At 34.0% G+C, this 19,695-nt stretch overlaps 1 protein-coding gene across 1 annotated transcript; it reads right to left on the reverse strand.

The window, feature by feature from the left end:
- Window positions 1–84: 84 nt before the first annotated feature.
- LOC138310323 (sodium- and chloride-dependent glycine transporter 1-like) lies at window positions 85–18,416 on the reverse strand. The gene is made up of 15 exons (XM_069251491.1): window positions 17,939–18,416; window positions 11,095–11,215; window positions 10,664–10,795; window positions 9,640–9,849; window positions 9,391–9,439; window positions 8,761–8,893; window positions 6,892–7,026; window positions 6,308–6,411; window positions 5,832–5,956; window positions 4,988–5,100; window positions 4,122–4,259; window positions 3,763–3,862; window positions 3,226–3,341; window positions 2,575–2,736; window positions 85–2,257 (listed from the first exon to the last, which is right to left on the reverse strand). Exons 1-15 carry the CDS (start codon window positions 17,951–17,953, stop codon window positions 1,925–1,927), a joined length of 1,986 nt encoding a protein of 661 aa, XP_069107592.1. The 5' UTR covers window positions 17,954–18,416; the 3' UTR covers window positions 85–1,924.
- Window positions 18,417–19,695: the final 1,279 nt, after the last annotated feature.

The following is a 19,695-nucleotide window of genomic DNA, read 5'->3' on the forward strand; positions in this document are numbered from 1 at the left end:
AAATATAAAGAAACAATGAGACGTTCTGTAATGACATGTGATGAATGTTTCTAACACCACAAATATAATAAAGCAAACACTTGATAATTTAAGACATATTTTATATCAAGATAGAACAAAAATATCACATTTCCTAATTTCTTTGGACACTTTTGCATTGTTCTTCTGAAAAGAAATTAAGAAGTGAATGACAAACGAAAATATAATCGCAATATGTCACTTAAGAATAGAAATCATATGGCTTCGCACCAGAACTGTACATTGAAATAAATGTCTCATGAAATCCTGTGCAACTCCTTGTAGTTATTTTGTGGTATATGTACATATTAATATATATACACAATATATGTATAATGGGTTTTTTTCACTAAATACAATTGCAGCTTAAAACTCAGAACTACCAATAGAAATAAAAACAAAAAAATATTTGTCCATGTACATTTTCGTTATAGGTAGTAATATGTATTTCTACAAGGCTTCAATTAAATAAATGAAACATGATTACACGCACATGATTTTTTTTAATGTCAATGTACAATAATGTTATTTTAAAAGTTCAAGTGCACTTCTTATTATATATCTATATATTAAAAAAATAAAACAAACTATTACTATAATATTCATTAAAAATTCTCACAATTTAGAATTTAGTTTTAGTGCCGTACTCATTTTTGGAAATATTTGAACACTAACGCAAGTTAACGACAATTGCGTTACCTTGATGAAACCGAAAGTCATAATTTCGATACACACGTTTTGTGATCTAATTTGAAGAGTTATATTGTATAAGACAGTATTTAAAAACCTTTGGCAATGTTGCTTTTGCTGGCATTACGCCGGTAGGTTTGTAATACACAACATCAATACTGTTAACAGTATTGTTAGGTGTAATCCAATTTTAATGAAAGTTTGTGTTTACACAGGCATGTTAGAAAAAATAATGAGACAATTACTTCGCAATGATGGTTATATTAAAGATATAGAAAGTAACATACTGTGTTTAACACGTGTTAACATAATATATAACGATGGAAGTATCAGTCACTCATACATATTGGTCAGTATATGGAATCAAACTGAACAAATGGTTCATAACCTTGAAATAACACACGATAATCATTACAGTGGACCCTTGGTAATCCGGACACATTTCTCCTCAGCTATAACCGTCCGGATTACAGATTTTCCTGACTACCGAACTCCGTGTTATTAGTCTATATGTAACGTTACAGTAATCTATTTCCAGACATTTCCGTTCGGACTACAAGTTTACCGGACTATCGGCTTCCGGATTATCGGGACTCCACCGTACGTATCAGCAAAACAATTAAACTGAGATGCAACAAAAAACACCTGAGCAAAGTCTATCCAGCGGTGATAAGGCTAATCACATGATAAGTGATATTTTCATTTCATATTTACTAATCATCTTCTCTAAAATTGGCAAGAAGGCAAATAATGGAGTAGGACTAATGCAGTTAAAAATAACTATTACTTTTTTTTTGGTTTTCACTGTGTATTTTGTTAAGTTTTATAAGGTTGTTATTTCGTGTTTAGATAACTAGTAAACTGTGATTGCACTTACATGTATTATATTTCTATAGACTATATATTGCCACGTGTATCATACGAGAAAGCTTACCTACCAGGAAAACCAACCTCTTAAACATATCATAATGCATTGAAATAGACCTAGATGCTAGTTAGCTAAAATATAAACTATGGAAATGTCTCACTTGTATATCTTTGCTAATATGTTAAAAGTGCTAAATGCGGATAATGCATTGAAATCTGTACACATTTACATAATTCCAAGTAGGATATTATTGATCGATTTATGCTGTTCATAGTCACGTATCTTATCTATATGGCAGCAGTGTTAGTAAGAGGAGGTAGAATGCATTATCTGATCACTTGTAGTTCCTCAAAATTTCGTCGAATCATCGTCCGCCTTGTCCGATATGTCGCCGTTAGAGAATCCACTATTTACATAGCCTTCATTGCTGAGATCGTATGCCGTATCGAGGCCTCCATTTGAATGCGCTGGTGCGGACGGTACCGGATGTGTAAAGCTTCCATTACCACGTGGCTCTCCCGGCTCGTACGTTATGATCTGACCTCTTTTCGTGTAGTGACCACCCGTCATGTCCAGCTCCACCGGGTTAACCAGCACAGTTTTAGAGTACCTCGGACCTGTCCTATTTTCTGGAAGAGCTGGTCCCCAAGAACTTGTAGGTGCGTTTACTTTACGACAGATCTAAAACAAATAGTCATTCTTTTACAGTAAGCATTTTTTGCTTATCTGTGTATCATTGCTTGGACGTTATGTCGGCTTTGATTTAAAATTGTAAAACATCAGAAAGCTTACTTAATTAAGTATTTAGGTTAAATGTAGTATTTAGTTCAAAATTTAGAAATATAATTATCGATTATAAATTTTAATATTGCAATTTAAGTGCATAATATATTAGACCTCCAAATGAAATAGCTTATTTTCATAGATTTTTGTCTATTATAATCTGAGTTGTCCTCTAAACAACACAGCCAATTATATATGGACGTTACTTCTATTACCTCTGGTAGTCCTGCCTTCCACATGGATATGACGTAAAACAGGGGGATACAGATGAGGGTAGCGGCTACGATCATCCAACCGATAGCCTGGGCCCAGTCAGGGTACAGGTAACCGTCAGAGGTAAAGGGTACGGTGTTGATGATCTTAGCGACGATAACAGCCTGGAATGATGACAGGTTTTCATCAATCATGTAGAAATATATGTTACTTTGACAACTTCACAAGAATTTTAAAATCTCAAGAAATGATAGAAAGAAGAAGAATTTACGATCAAAGCGGTAGACGGTAGATTGCTCTTTAAAGTGATAGGGTTCCGCATAAAGTCATGAATGACAAGCAATTTGGTGTCATCTGTCACAAATCTGGAGTTAATGTTTCATTTGCTGATGTGAAATTCTACACTATATGGTAAATATCGATAAAAATGACTTTTATTCTGAATAGAAAAAGATTCAAGCGAAAACTTGATTGTAACGATCATGTGTATTGAATAAAAAATTAGAATATCGTCTCATTGTGTAAAACCGACGTCATCGTTTGTTACGCTGTCTCTGATTGGCTGAGGCAACGGTGCAATGATATCATATAAAATAATCCCCAGAATGTTGTTATTTCACGTGATTAGACATTACGTAGGGTGTAGTACTTACAGCTAAACACAGAGGGGAAACAAAGCACCACATCAAACCAAAGAAATAAAAACTAATGGTCACACACAGGTTCCTTCCAATCATCATTTCAATGTCCTTTCTGAAATTACCGAATCCTGGAACAGACATATATTGAAATATTCTATGTGTAGTTTAAAATGAGTCTACTACGTCAATACAGTCATCTGATATGTGTGGACATTAATGAATCTATACAACAATTTGTAAATCTAGATAAGGTTAACTATATCATAATTAAATATTATCTAACAATATCAACAAAATAAAGTCAATTGGACTCTGTTATTTAATTAACATCATTGATATCGTTATGGAGAGGTAGAAGACTTTACCTTCCACACACTTTTTGCATATTTAAAATATCTTAATCTCTTCTGCTAGAACGCTATATTGTCGATATCCTTTATTTTGGTTTAACATCTTTGTTCTGAAAGCCTCTTACTTTTACATTATAAAGTGTTTTGTGGATAGCTTCATTTATTCTCTCCTTATACCAAGTAAGTTTGTAAAACTTACCGTAAATATAGTTAATGGCTATCAGTTCGAACAAACCAATAAACAGCATAGGGAATCCACTGATAAAGTGGTCGACCAGCTCAAATATATAGTAGCCGCCCTAGAAACAGAAACACAATATTTATCAGAAAACGAATTTAATTAAGAATAAATAAAACCTGACGATGACTGTATCGCCATAAGGGAGACAACTCTCTTTTTCATGATCGCCATGGCAGTGACTTAAGTATAGCAAAACAAATCTGCATGAGGTAGACACATCATGTAAGCAGTTATATTTGAGAATGTTTCTGATGAATTCAATTCAAATTCTAACACACATCTGTAGAAATATCACGCAGAAAGCTTGCTGTACAAACCTCAGTGACCATAGGCAACCCCAGACAGAATCCGGTCAGGCATATCAATAACCGGAAACCGATCTTACGCCATTTTGTATTCAATACACCGCTGAATTGATCCATAAGTCCGGTGATAACGGCTTCCACGATAGAAAACTGTAATAATATCGTGTAAACAGTTCAAATGCAAGAAAGGTGTTAAAATTAGGAGATGTTTCTATTGATATGCAGTATATCCAAGATATCTCACTATTAGTAAAAGGTACTGTTTAGGTCAAGTGTAACAACATAAGTGCTCGAAGACAATTTGAATCCGTTAAAAACCAAGAAAAGATAAAAAAAAAATGAAGGTGTATCCTCCTGTACAGTATAATAAAGAAATTTTGATTAAAATTATATATATTGAAATCGGTACGCTTTAGCGCCTACAATATGATTGCTCATTTCAGGCTAGACTGAAATTTAATTGCGCTTATTACATTTCTGCAAGTTTAGAGCAAATATTGTGAAAGCGATTATCCATTATTAAATATTGCGCTAATTGTTTTGCTCTATAACAGTCAGATAACATTATATAGAAATGCAATATTTTCTAGGAAAGGAAATTTTTGATAGGATGACAAAAATATCTAAAGAGAAAACATATTCTATCTCACTTTTGACTTTTATAACAATGGAACTTCGAATATAAGGAAAAGCTATTTTGTCGCCATTTTGGTATTTTGTAATTGTTTTGAAATACAATTGAAATATTTAATACAATTGAAGAAACAGAGACTCGAACATTTTCAGAAATCAGTAAAAGATCAAGGTTTTACGTTGATTACAACATGTGTTTGCAAAGTGAAAGCAGAATAAGGTTCTACACCATAACACTGATTTACCTGTGAACTGAAGCCAAGCGTCATCATCATAAAGAAGAATAGAATAGCCCATAGTGTGGGTACAGGCATCTGTGATAGACCTTCCGGGTACACAACGAACACGAGACCAGGCCCTGTAGTAAAGACATGTAATTGTGTGAAACATATTTGTTAAGTAATTATATGTAGATTTTGCTGATAAAATTAATAAATGGATGGAATATTCCACAATTTTCTGAATATATAGATGATACGTTGATAGTTGTGGTGTAATTGTATATGTAAAACTATTTTTTAATGAAATTATTATTATAAAAAAGGTGCTTAGAAACTGTGTATATGCTGAAACATTTTCTGTCAATGATTTGCGTGTTGATATTTGCATTTAACATTGTGTGACTATTGTATCAATTTAGATATTCTGGTCAGCTCACCTGATGTCTCTAATCAAGGACAACTTTTGATGAGAAGTCATCGAAACGGCATTCCATTATTGTGTTTATATGTTATCTTATAACTAATGTGTGATGTTGAAAAGATACCGTCTCTACTTCAGTAAAGTCATTACTAATTTTTTCTCATGTCATTTTTCTTTTTTGATGGACGTCTCTGAATGGTGCAGAATTTTGATCAAATACTTAAAATTTAAGATTGGCGAGCCTACTATTGAGATGCATGTGTTTCACATTAGTTACAGTAAAATCTACCTATAAAGATCACCCACGGAGAGATGGTCTTTATAGCAAGGTGGTCGTTATGCACAGGTTTTGTTGTGTTGCAATTGGTCATTTGAGACACCAAGTAAATGGTCTTTGTATACAGGTGGCCGCTATTACAGGTTTTACTGGAGAGTCACACTACTTACCACCTTTGGCCACCTCATCCACCGTTACTCCTTTAGAGTGGGCCATGAAACCAAGGACAGAGAAAATGGCGAAACCAGCATAAAAACTCGTCAGGCAGTTGATGATGGGCACGATAAGTGAATCTCTGTAATGTACATTATCAATGTGATAAGTAGGTTTTCACTAACATTCTTATCCCTATGATATCTGTTAATTAAAAAAAACTTGCTGTTTTTATACTTGTAACTTATAGTATAAAACAACATTAAAGGAGATAAATATATATGTACATTGGACGCTGATTAATGAATATTCGCAAAACAGGTTTGATACAGAACATTCCGGAAGCCGCAAATGAATAATTCTTAAGTGCGGTATAGGCAAAATTGCACTATCACAAATGCATATTTGGTTCATAAAAAAATGAAAACAGTTGGTGAATACGCAAGTGTATTTTTCATATATCTTTTTATTTTCTAATACTTAACAAACGAACCTGAGCGTTAAGTTGTTGAACTTGTTGTAACTGGCCATGGCTATCAATCCTCCCTGACAGGCACTCAGGGAGAAGAAGATCTGTGTGGCCGCGTCACTCCATACCTAAAAGAATAACAAATAATTCGTATTGTTTTAAGACCGCTTTTGATATTAATTTATCAATTAATTTAGCAACGGAGACATATATATTGTTGATCATACAAAAGACGCGAGTTTAGTTATTTTATCAGTAAATTCTTGTAGTGTTAATGTCTAGTCAAACGTTGAAGAGAAACTATTAACATATACTGAGATTATCGCAAACTTTCTAGTAAATGAAAACTTCCTTGAACACATGAACTTGTGATAATGATTAAATTGAAACAACAATCTTCTAATTTCAATTAAATGAATTACAACCATATTAACATAGAACGTTCATACTCCTTTCCGTATGTTTTCCCGCTTAGTAATTAAAAGCATAATCCCAAACAATCCACATTGAGAATTATGTCAAAAATATTATAAACCACACAAACAACAAAACAGAAAAATGAAAAAAAAGTAGATACAGTTTGATTACATATAATAATATAAACTCACGTTGGGATCGGCGACTTTGTCCCAGTCGGGTGTGATGTAGAACATTATACCGTCATAGTAACCGTCCAGGGTCAGACCCCGGACCAGAAGGACCGTCAACAGGACATACGGGAATATGGCCGAGAAATAGACCACCTAAAATATATAACCAGAATGACTGTGAACAGGACATACGGGAATATGGCCGAGAAATAGACCACCTAAAATATATAACCAGAATGACTGTGAACAGGACATACGGGAATATGGCCGAGAAATAGACCACCTAAAATATATAACCAGAATGACTGTGAACAGGACATACGGGAATATGGCCGAGAAATAGACCACCTAAAATATATAACCAGAATGACTGTGAACAGGACATACGGGAATATGGCCGAGAAATAGACCACCTAAAATATATAACCAGAATGACTGTGAACAGGACATACGGGAATATGGCCGAGAAATAGACCACCTAAAATATATAACCAGAATGACTGTGAACAGGACATACGGGAATATGGCCGAGAAATAGACCACCTAAAATATATAACCAGAATGACTGTGAACAGGACATACGGGAATATGGCCGAGAAATAGACCACCTAAAATATATAACCAGAATGACTGTGAACAGGACATACGGGAATATGGCCGAGAAATAGACCACCTAAAATATATAACCAGAATGACTGTGAACAGGACATACGGGAATATGGCCGAGAAATAGACCACCTAAAATATATAACCAGAATGACTGTGAACAGGACATACGGGAATATGGCCGAGAAATAGACCACCTAAAATATATAACCAGAATGACTGTGAACAGGACATACGGGAATATGGCCGAGAAATAGACCACCTAAAATATATAACCAGAATGACTGTAACAGGACATACGGGAATATGGCCGAGAAATAGACCACCTAAAATATATAACCAGAATGACTGTAAACAGGACATACGGGAATATGGCCGAGAAATAGACCACCTAAAATATATAACCAGAATGACTGTGAACAGGACATACGGGAATATGGCCGAGAAATAGACCACCTAAAATATATAACCAGAATGACTGTGAACAGGACATACGGGAATATGGCCGAGAAATAGACCACCTAAAATATATAACCAGAATGACTGTGAACAGGACATACGGGAATATGGCCGAGAAATAGACCACCTAAAATATATAACCAGAATGACTGTGAACAGGACATACGGGAATATGGCCGAGAAATAGACCACCTAAAATATATAACCAGAATGACTGTGAACAGGACATACGGGAATATAGCCGAGAAATAGACCACCTAAAATTACATTCTGTATTTTCATATCACAGAGTTATCTGCCCTTGTGGTTAGGTTTCGATTGTGACGTCAAGTGTTTGATAGGCGAACGTCATATATCTCAACGAAAACGACGTGAATTTCGCTTACATCATAAAACAATGCAGCAGTCACTTAAACACAAGGGATACAACTCTGTAATATACAAATAGAGATCCAAATAACATATTTATTAACATCATCATAAATCATAGTAATTAGCATGACGTTGGATTTGCATGCAGATTAATTTGAATTATAAACGACAACAATATAGGGGTTATAATGATAAAGAAAATATAATATATTATTATAATCAACTCGAGGTCGGAATCAATTCACATACTGGCATTGTGGCTATATAGTAACATTTGACAAAAGAACATACCAAATTCTCTCAAATCCTTATCAGCATGTACGTTTACATATACAAACACCTTTGTATAAAGCCTACCTGATTGTTGAGACTAAACAGTAAATAAAAATATGTCATATATTTTAATTGTTAAAAAATTGTAAGTTATGTATCTATGAAGCAAAAAATTACCTTTCCAAGCGATTGGATACCCTTTGACAAGACCAGGAAGACGATTGACCATCCTAATAGATTACACAGCATGACGTCCCACTTTACAGTTCCAGACTCGCTGGCCCCTCCTGTGACCGCTAGCACTTTCTGACTGAAATAAAAAAAAACACTCAATTTTGCAAAACAAAATAAATAATGATAATACAAAATTTGTGTAAATGCAATAAATAAAAACAAAAAGCAACACAATAATAAAATAAATGCATGTATATACCAAAAAGAAAAACATATTTTATACGCATTCCTCGATTGGATTCTTTACATATGGTCTTCAATGTTCATAACCATTACCTAGAATAAAAACTGTCAACTTTGTTAAATGTCAACGTTCGAAAATAATTGGAGCAAAGCCAATTAAGCTTCAATTTTGTTTGGATTAGTTCATATGTGACAAAGTTATGAAGAAGGTTTTTATTGTATCAATCCTGTCATCCTGTTATGATACTGGCGATGAGTGAATGGAACTCAAAGTAACATAGACTCACAGCCATCACATATTATTTTGACTTGACTTTGATATAAAGAAAAAGAAATTATGACTTATGATTGCTATAATACATATATAACAAAAATGTGGTTGGTACTCACAAGAAGTATTCTTCACTGGCGCTAGTCGTTTTATTGATAGTGTAGTTTACTGAAATATAAATATTTAAAAATGTTTTCAGTATATTTGTTTTCAGTCTTCTATTCACATAAATTTTTAATTTTAGTTTTGTCCATTTAATTTATTTAAATTTGTTCATTTATATTTTTGTTTCCCCCCTAGCAATTACGTAAGTTTATTGTATAATCGATCGGCTAATAGTAAGGTTTATAACCTTCATTTGTACTTACAACAGTCCGGTCTGGCACCTTGCCAGGGATCGGCAAGAGAGAGATTCAGGGAACCGTCGTTGCAGTCGCATGTATTCCACGTATTGTCACACGTCACCCATGGAAGTGATGACGTCATCGACGCAAAGAAGAAGTAGATGCAATAAGCGATGACGACGTTGTAGTAAATTGAAATAATGGCGGGAATAACCACCAAACACACGCCGAGACCTGGTATAATTATAATTTTAAATTAGAAACATTTTCTTGGTGAATATTTCTGAACATTTTCTTCGTACAAGGATGTTTGGTTGCTGTAATGACATAGTCAATGGAGAATTGTAGGTATTACGTTTCGATAATAAGTACGATGTTTAAACTATCACTTTCATGATGAGCTAATCGACCAATCAGAATGCACGATTTGTCTTTGAAATGAAAGATCGATCCTCAATGTCGATTCCGGAACAGACAAGTATACACACTTTGTTATTGTAATTGACACGGTGACTCTCTCTCGTTGAGACATTAAAATGAACATAAAAATCCTATTTTAGGATTATAGTTTCGCTTTCTGATCAGTTTCCCCTTTTAAATCTTGATTAAAATTGCAATTATATGACTACTTAGTTGAAAACGTAATGAAAATAGTTCGAAGGATATATAATAGGCTTGTATAAATCATCAAACATAGAACACCTTGTACGAAATGTACACTGATTCCGGATTCATCACCATTGTCAATTTCCTGCGATAAGTTTGTATTTAAGCAATTTGTTATTGCGCAATTTGAGGCACAATAAAGCAATATATTCTGCATTTGAATATTATAGAGTTATCTGCTCATGCGGGTAGGTAAGCATTGTGACGTCAAGTGTTTGCGAGCGGAACGTCATACTTTTTAGAAGAAAACAACGTAATTTACGCCCATAAAGTATTGACGTAACAATGGATACCTACCCGCAAGGGAGCTAACTCTGTAATATGCCGAATAACCGGAAACTATGTTGTACTATTAGAAGAAATATATGCGTAGAATAGATACCCTTCAAAGCTGGGTTGATGCTCCATACTTTAAGTGGCCCCAGACTGGCGAATTGTCCTAAGCTAAGCTCCAGGTAAAATATTGGGATCCCAACGACAAACAGACATATAACATACGGTATGAGGAAGGCACCTGTAGTAAAACAATGGTAAATTATATATTGAAATTATGAGATAAAAGATAATTCTCTTTGGGAAATTCGTTTTGATAAATTTGATACATTAAATGAGAAACTGTATATACACATATGATACTTGATTTATATATATATTTTTCATTTTTTTCAAACTTGACAGTGCGGAAAGATTTTTGATCCAGAACTATTTTGATAGATATAGATTTGATAATTAACTTAAGTAAATAATGACATTTTCTATAAAGACATGGTTATTATCAACAGGAAAGTTGATGATCTGAATGTTTTACTTTACCTCCGCCATTTTTGAAGCAGAGAAAAGGAAACCTCCAGACATTTCCGAGTCCCACAGCGTATCCAACACACGTCAAGATAAACTCCAATTGGTTTGACCAAGCCTGACGAGGCTGATCTCCCTAAATTATAAAATACATATTGTATACATACAAGTTATATATCGACAGTGGCAGTTCTTTAGAAGTAACCTTACCAGGGCCCACTTTCACTAGCATTGCTTATTTATCTTGAAATTCCTTAAATTTCAAACTTCCCATTTAAAAGCAATTAATACAAAAAGTAAAACACTTGAATTTATTAGCATGTCTATTAAGATAATGTAATATTTTTGTAAACTAAAATTGTTAAAGCATAATGTATTATTGTCATCAATTAATTTGAATATCATAAACAACAAAATGAGGACGCACACATCTATTTTACATTCCATTTGAGCTATGTTTTGAATACCGTATAAAATGAGATCAACTACGTCAAATGAAAACGGAAACTGATACGCAAAGACGTAATAATGTTAATCTACATAAAAGTTTAGAGTGCAAGCATGTGACCTATATTCTTTAAACGTGTACATAACTACACATCTTAAAAACGAAAGGTTATTGTGTCAATGCCACATAAAAAGTCACCTCTTTTATTGACAACCGACACAACGTTAGGAATTCGAGCGGATCAATTTCCATTTTGATAGCCTAGACTAAGCTCGAGTGATAGATAACCCAAGCAGCACTGTATGGACTTCTTTAATCCCCTTCCGCGTCACCTTGTTACACATCTGTCTCGCGTAGTGATCCTGGAAGGTCAGATCTAGTACATCAGCGTTAATCATTAATACAGAGGTTCCTATTTAACAGTAGTTCCCTTTATTGTTTTATCTCAATATGTCTCGTAGAAATTCAATAAAGATAAATATTAGGAAGATAGGCACAGAGAAAATAAGAGTAAAGTGTATAGACGGATGGCCAATAATTTAGACAGTGTACAATCCTGACATAAATAGAATGGCCAATGCGATCTGATATTTTACAATTGATAGTGATCGCGACTTATACTGATTTTCAGTTTAATTATCATTCACATAATGATCCTGTACATGGATTTAAATTCAAGAATCGTATCATTATAAGTTACTTCATATTTAATATCAAGTAAGAAAGTTTCTTGTAAGTAAAATTAAAGTTATGACTTTATAATCATATCTAAAACAAATACCCACATTTATGCTGTTCGATGGTTTTTCGACGGATGCAGAATTTCAAAAATATTCTCCAAGGGAGGAAATTTTAATCTGTGTATATTTTGTATAGGAGAAACATCGAAAACTGTAGAATAGTCAAGATAATGAATTGTTTGAGGCCCGTAAGGGCCGAGAACTATTTATTATCTTGACTATTCCGCAGTTTGAGATGTTTCTGATACTTAAAACATGGCACCGAAAGTCACTGGTACTCTCCACTATAACATTGGGTATTATTTAACTATTCCACAGCTCCAGGTAAACCCTTACTACCTATTTAAACTTTGTGACCTATTCATGATTAATTTCATTACCTCACTCCGAAAACAAGAATCATGATTTGCATGTTTTTTTTAAAGAACCATTCACAGGTACTATATGGTAAGTTTAGTTTTCACAGTTTAACATGGAGGACCATACATATGTAGCTCTGTATGGAGATTTTGAACACAGAAGTGATGATTTCTGTATATGAATTAAAAGTAATTTAAGCAAAAAATCTTTTCCCATGAAGCACAGCACTTAGAGGGAGCTAATCAGAATTTACAACAACGAAAAAAAAAAAAAATATTCCCAAATATTAGATCATAATACTACTGGTACATATAGAAAAAAAAAGTGAAATCGTGTGGCAAAAGAGTGTGTTTTTGAAAGTATTCCTTTAGGATTATTATATTCATTAAAGGTGTTGGGATGTAAATTTGTTTGATTGATGCCAATGTTATGGAATATGAAGTGATTTGGTTTACGAAATATGGAAAATTATGTCAAGCATTGCATCTGTAATTTCATTTTGGTAGAGAATTCAGCATTTTTCTCATGGAATTTAATCTTAATCTTCCCTCCTCTGAATTTTTTTTAAGTGAATTCTTTTCTGGATTGTGAGTACAGAGGCTGTGAAAGAAATGATGAATTTTTTTTAATGAAGTGATGGAAATTGTGTATATCGGTATTATGAAAATAAGTTTACAAATACATCACGACAACGTTGACAAGTACATGGGTTAATCTTTAATCCATCTCTCCGTGGATTTAGTGAATGAAGATGTATTTTTGACTACATGCTTAGCTTTGTTCACCAGTCTCATTTACCTTCAACTATGAATAGTTACCTTTTCCCGTGGAATATTTCAAAAACTATTCCACAGCAAAAGGAAACTATTTCACAATAGTAGGTGATAATGGTAGACTTTGCTCTGACTATACCTCAAGCTATAATAATAGATGACATCACAGACATGTTTTAAATATTAATATTTTCTATTTTGACCTTAATAATAGCATGCATTACTTTAAGAGCCATGGTAAATCAGTCTTCTCGGTCGAAGACTGATATTACTTCAGCATTTGTTTTTACTTATGATATGTTTAGTAAACATATATCATCGACTGTATGCAAATCTGTTTATATAACATGTAGTTACTAGGAAACTTGAATATCATTGATGTAGTAAAATTGAACAATCATAAGGACTATCACAGAAGAACAAAATGGGTGCATGCATTCAATATCATATACCTTGTACTAAAGCCTGAACCATTTTTCTACAAATTTAGATACAATTTCACTGTTAAGTACATTACTTTCAGTGTTGGCTATATTGACAGTTACTTGTCTGTTGCTATAACTTATATTGGTATCTAAGATAATTTTTTCGACTAGACTTCATGTTTACAGATAGGAATATTTACTTAGGGAGGTGGTCGCTGTCAAGGGCTGTTGCTATGGAGATAACTCGAACAGTTTACGCCACTGATAACAGGTATATTGACCAGGAACATTATTAGGGTTATATACTAAGGAGCGTAGAGACATGTTTGACAATTCTTTGTGTGGTACTTAGTATTTTAGACACTACGTCACGGAAAAACACCGTCGACCTGGAATAGTTTGGTGCCTGTATTGGCTTTACAAACAAACAAGGTAGGAAAACTACAGAAATAGGTGACATGTCGAGGAGAGACTGGTGTACGATAAGGCCATATGAAGTACGAAATCAGAGTGGGGTACATCCGAAATTCAACTACGTATCAAAATCAGAAATTCCAAATAATTCTTTAATGTCAGGTGACCAAAATAACTTTTCAACTGAAGTCAATGAGGTAGCATTTATCATCGGTATGACGATTTTTTTTTTTTTTACTTTTCACTTTCACGTATGTTTGTAAGGGCTAATACCTAACACTATAATATATAACTGAGTCTAGGAAACGACAATCAACACTGTGGTTGTCATAATGATAGAGATATTTAGAGATCCATTCTGTCTTATTTACAAAACATAAACCATCACTTTAGTAAGAGAGGGACACGTATTTTTTTAGAGTTAGATATATACCGATAACGACATGTGCCTAGCTGTGTTTGTCCCCATCTCAAAGTTACATTAGACACATATGGCAATATATGGCAATGAGAACATGTCCAAATGCTTGAACAGCTGTTTAAACAAATACTACAAGCCAATCTATCACACTTTTAATCAATCAGGTGACCCAAACAATAAACTCCATAGTCTGAAACATATAACCCATTTAAACACGATCTTTATGTATTATTCCATCCATGCTTCACTCATAAATTCATTTAATACAATTAAAGTTTTATTTAACTATTTCAGTTGTAGGTTCGGTAGGTATTTAATCAATTTAAAATATCTGACTACATGCTATCATTATTAGAAAAAAATGTAATTAAATTTTAAAAGCTTTTCATGAAAACAATCAAACAAACAAACAAATAATACAGTGGGACTAAGACTTCTAAATATTAAAATTGGCATTTTTTAAGTGCTTTTTTTGTGTGTGATCTAATTCAAATTTAAGAAAAGTAAATTAATTGTCTGCTTTTCATAAAATGTTTCACATTCACTATGTAAACTGCATTGTAAACTATGAACATATACGTAAATAAGGAATGAAATGTAAAGTTGAATGTAAACTATGTCCATATACTGAAATAAGGAATGAAACAAACTGTCCGAAGAATTCCACGTAAAATTATTAAAAAAACAACACTTTTATCTAACCTGATTTTGTTTGACGAAATTCAGTCGTGAAAAAAATGTCAAAATTTCTTTCAACGGTAAACATGTTTTGGATGATAACAAAATAATAACAGGTGTAACTGAGTGCTGTTCGATAAGACAGAATAAACACACCTCCTATCTGAACATTGATAAATTTATCACACCTACCCGTGTACAGGTGTGTCTGGTTTGGCACGACTTGGCTTATAAATAATTTGTTTAACCGTCCTTGTTTGTGTGTTGAGCTTGTGGGTTTTGGGAGGCTGCGGTTTGTTGTAGAGTCACCTTGTAAATGTTATCTCATTACAGACTACACCCTAAACACAAAGTATCATCTTGTACGATTTACTGAGATCAAAAGAGCTAAACAAAAAAGGCGACTGACAATATTTTTTCATATCATTGAATTAAAAAAAAATAATGACGCTAGAAGTGACGTAATACAGCAGACACAAAACTAGCCAATGATAACTTATTTCAGTATATATATCAAGCCATCGTGTTAGTGGCATCCTTATATACAGGAGAGATAAATACTGTGAAAGAGCGAAAAACAGCGTCATATAGTTGGTACTGTCGGCAAACACTTCAGCGCCATCTAGTGGGTACTGTCGGCAAACACTTCAGCGCCATCTAGTGGGTACTGTACGTAAACACTTCAGCGCCATCTATTGGGTACTGTCGGCAAACACTTCAGCGCCATCTAGTGGGTACTGCCTGCAAACACGTCAGCGTCACCTAGTGGGTACTGCCGGCAAACACTTCATTGCCATCTATTGGGTACTGCCGGCAAACACTTCCGTGCCATCTAGTGGGTACTGCCGGCAAACACTTCAGTGCCATCTAGTGGGTACTGCCGGCAAACAATTCAGCGCCATCTAGTGGGTACTGTCGGCAAACAATTCAGTGCCATCTAGTGGGTACTGCCGGCAAACAATTCAACGCCACCTAGTGGGTACTGCCGGCAAACAATTCAGCGCCACCTAGTGGGTACTGCCGGCAAACACTTCAGGCCACCTAGTGGGTACTGCCGGCAAACATTTCAGCGCCACCTAGTGGGCACTGCCTGCAAACACTTCCGTGCCATCTAGTGGGTACTGCCGGCAAACACTTCAGCGCCACCTAGTGGGCACTGCCTGCAAACACTTCAGTGCCATCTAGTGGGTACTGCCGATGCAAACACTTGCAATTAGTCTCCGCCAACGGGTAAGAACCATGTTTTCCTTAGAAACATAAACCATGACTTTGTATGTCTTGAACTTGTTTACGTCAAGGGAGTTGACACCTTTAAATCATTTCTGACGATAATTTTTCGTTCTACTGAGAAATATTTTAATACAATAGTATACACTGTTTATCTTATCACTAAGTATTGCCTTTAAATCGTTTATATCGGTAACATGTTTATTATATACTGCACAAGGTAATAAAAAAACAGCAGTTACTATTTGAATAGTATATAATTTCAAAGTCGCTCTCTGATTATAATACAAAATAATATCCGTATCAAATACCGTAAAATAAAATTCTAAAATAAGCCATTGAAATATTGCAGGCTATTAGTACATTCATTAATCGTGACTATTTTGAAAGGAAGTACAGTCAGAATAAGTACAATTTTAAACATAGATGTCGATTATATTATACAGAATCAGATCGAGTTATGTTCGTCTATATATTTCTATACACTGATAACGGCTAAGTATCCATCAACATTGCAATTCCTTTAATTTTGATCATTTTTTTTAAAGTAAAAATTTATATAAATAAGTAAGGCAAAAACAAAAACAAAACAGAAATGAGCGCAAATCTTAGTGCATCGCAAATACCGAGAGTATCATCACTTCTATTAGGCACGCGACGAGATGTGATAGGATTGCATCATACATTTCTTTTTCTCGTACAAAAATGATGTCGAGCAATATATAAAATATTAAAGTGTTTTTATTCTGTTTGAAATAAACATCCATGAGACAAGATTAACCCGCATGTCATGTCTTTACACAGAATGCTATTTCCCTATTAATGCATGAGACAGTTTATACTATAATTATATGTTATCCCTTTTTAATGTGTCTCAATGTTTTGTTTGTTTGTTGTTTTTTATACAGTTTTTTATACAGTTCTTATATCCTTACAATTCCTTTGTTTTTTGGAAATTGATTTGAATACAGGTGTATTTCACGTAATAATCATTGAAATGGGATTTAACGGAGACTTAGAATGACACTTTTTCAAGTTCTTATCGCTATTTCTCCTGTCGCCTACTTGCGTTATCTCCCTTATCAGGAATATTGATATTATGCAAAACATACTGACACAAAACGCCATCAATAATCCTTAAAATTTATATGATATAAATCCTTATTCGTTCCGAAGAACAATGGAAAAATAGTTGCATCAACAACATCCCATATTTTACTGCCATTTATATCAGCCAATTCCATGCGATGGAAATTTTAAACATGTCGATTTCAATGAATGTGAAAATTAAAACAAAAATAGAACGTCTATTATCGATTATTGATGATATAACAATATCCACGCAACATTCTAAAAATAATTCTAAAACTTACCTGTTTACCGCCCATTATCGTCTAACGCCGTATTCCGAAATGACTCGTGTATTCCACAAATAGACCTTTTCTTCCCTCTTCTTAAAAATGTAAACAACCTTTATCGCACTCGCGCATGCGTGTATGTTACTTACCGCGATCGCTGTTTTATCTATTAGCCAACTTGACTATCTGAATGGATGAGAAGACCATTTGTAATATAAAAGGATAAGACTACCCGGCTGTGTAATCGGTCACATTCTAACTATTGTTCTGCGACTGAGCCCTCCATTGATAAAGGCTATTCACTATATTAATCTTTATCTTATCATAATGTCAATTTCCTATTTGACCAGTTATTGAAATACCCAGTCGTGCCACAATCTGGGCACAAATAAGTCGTTAATTCAGTTTCAGCGATATCATTATAAACTATCTTAGAGATTACCAATTTCACTTTCATCCATCAATGACTGATGGTTGTCTTGTGTGTGGGAATCCTCCCGAAATCTACCTATTTAGGGGTTGTTAGTGTCGGCTCGACCCTACCCATAGCTATAGGAAGTACTGAATACGATTGACGACTGCTAAAATCCACTGAGATCTTCCGAATATGCCAGTAAATTGTACATTGGTCATTTAATGATACAACTGCGAACTTTCTTATTGAAGTTGGTTAAATGGCAGATAAAGATATCTATATAAATGACAGGAATGGTATACTTATTTATGTGGTAGTGACATGTATAAGGTAAGTTTCGGACCGATTTAAGGTACAATACAAAAGCTGTGTGCCCTACTATATCAGTGTCTCAATAGTTAACGTACAGGGTGTACCATACATAATATTACACATTAAGAAATAAAGAGATCCGTCGGATTACGAACACATGTGATCTTTATATGGAATTATTAGAAAATAAAATTTTGACTTCGCCAAATAGCAATGACGTAGAAGTAACGTTAGCAGTTACAAGATGATGTCAGGTAAAGAGCAGATTCTGTAATCTAAACAAACCCATAGTCTCAGTGCACTGTTATAACGCCACTTATAGTTCTGTTGTCAGCTGCAGCCAATTAAGTTTACGGAACGGATATTAGCCGAAAGATAATGGCATTGTCAAGAATGTCCAGAAAGCACCGATCGACACTTAAAATTCCAAAATAAGAATAAGTCTTTAATAGGGATGTGCTGAAGTTGCTCCATCGTTATTTGTATGTGAGTTATACACACATTTACGCTTAAGTATGAATCTCACATACAACGTTATATTATCATTAGAAAGCAACGTGATGTCATCATGATAATAACAATACATTAGCACTTATTTTACTTCAGTGTTAGATACCGTGACTATAACATAGGGAGACTTGTTTTCGTGGGACGTTAAGATTATTTCCATGTAATAGAAAACAATCTTAATAAAAAATCTACGTGATCTGAATTGATCAAACAAATCCCTGGTCTATCCGTTAACATGCAAAATATCAATTGTTTTATTAAAGGCTCAAAATTGTATACTTTTTGAATGTAGAATAAATTGAAAACTGCATGAATGTATTAATATTGGATAAGGATTAAAACATGTTGTGGGGTAAAACTGGAATTACTGTTGTTTTAATAATTCATATGCTTATTTACTTGTTTACAAACTATGTTAATGCGCGTAGCGGATGCTCATAAAAAGTGCAAACTATTTTTCATAATCTGTTGAAATAATGACGTCAAATAGTGACAGCAAAACTAACATTTTTTCAGACTACTGTGTAATGATTAC

Source organism: Argopecten irradians, chromosome 16, assembly GCF_041381155.1.
Source record: "Argopecten irradians isolate NY chromosome 16, Ai_NY, whole genome shotgun sequence".
NCBI lineage: Eukaryota > Metazoa > Mollusca > Bivalvia > Pectinida > Pectinidae > Argopecten > Argopecten irradians.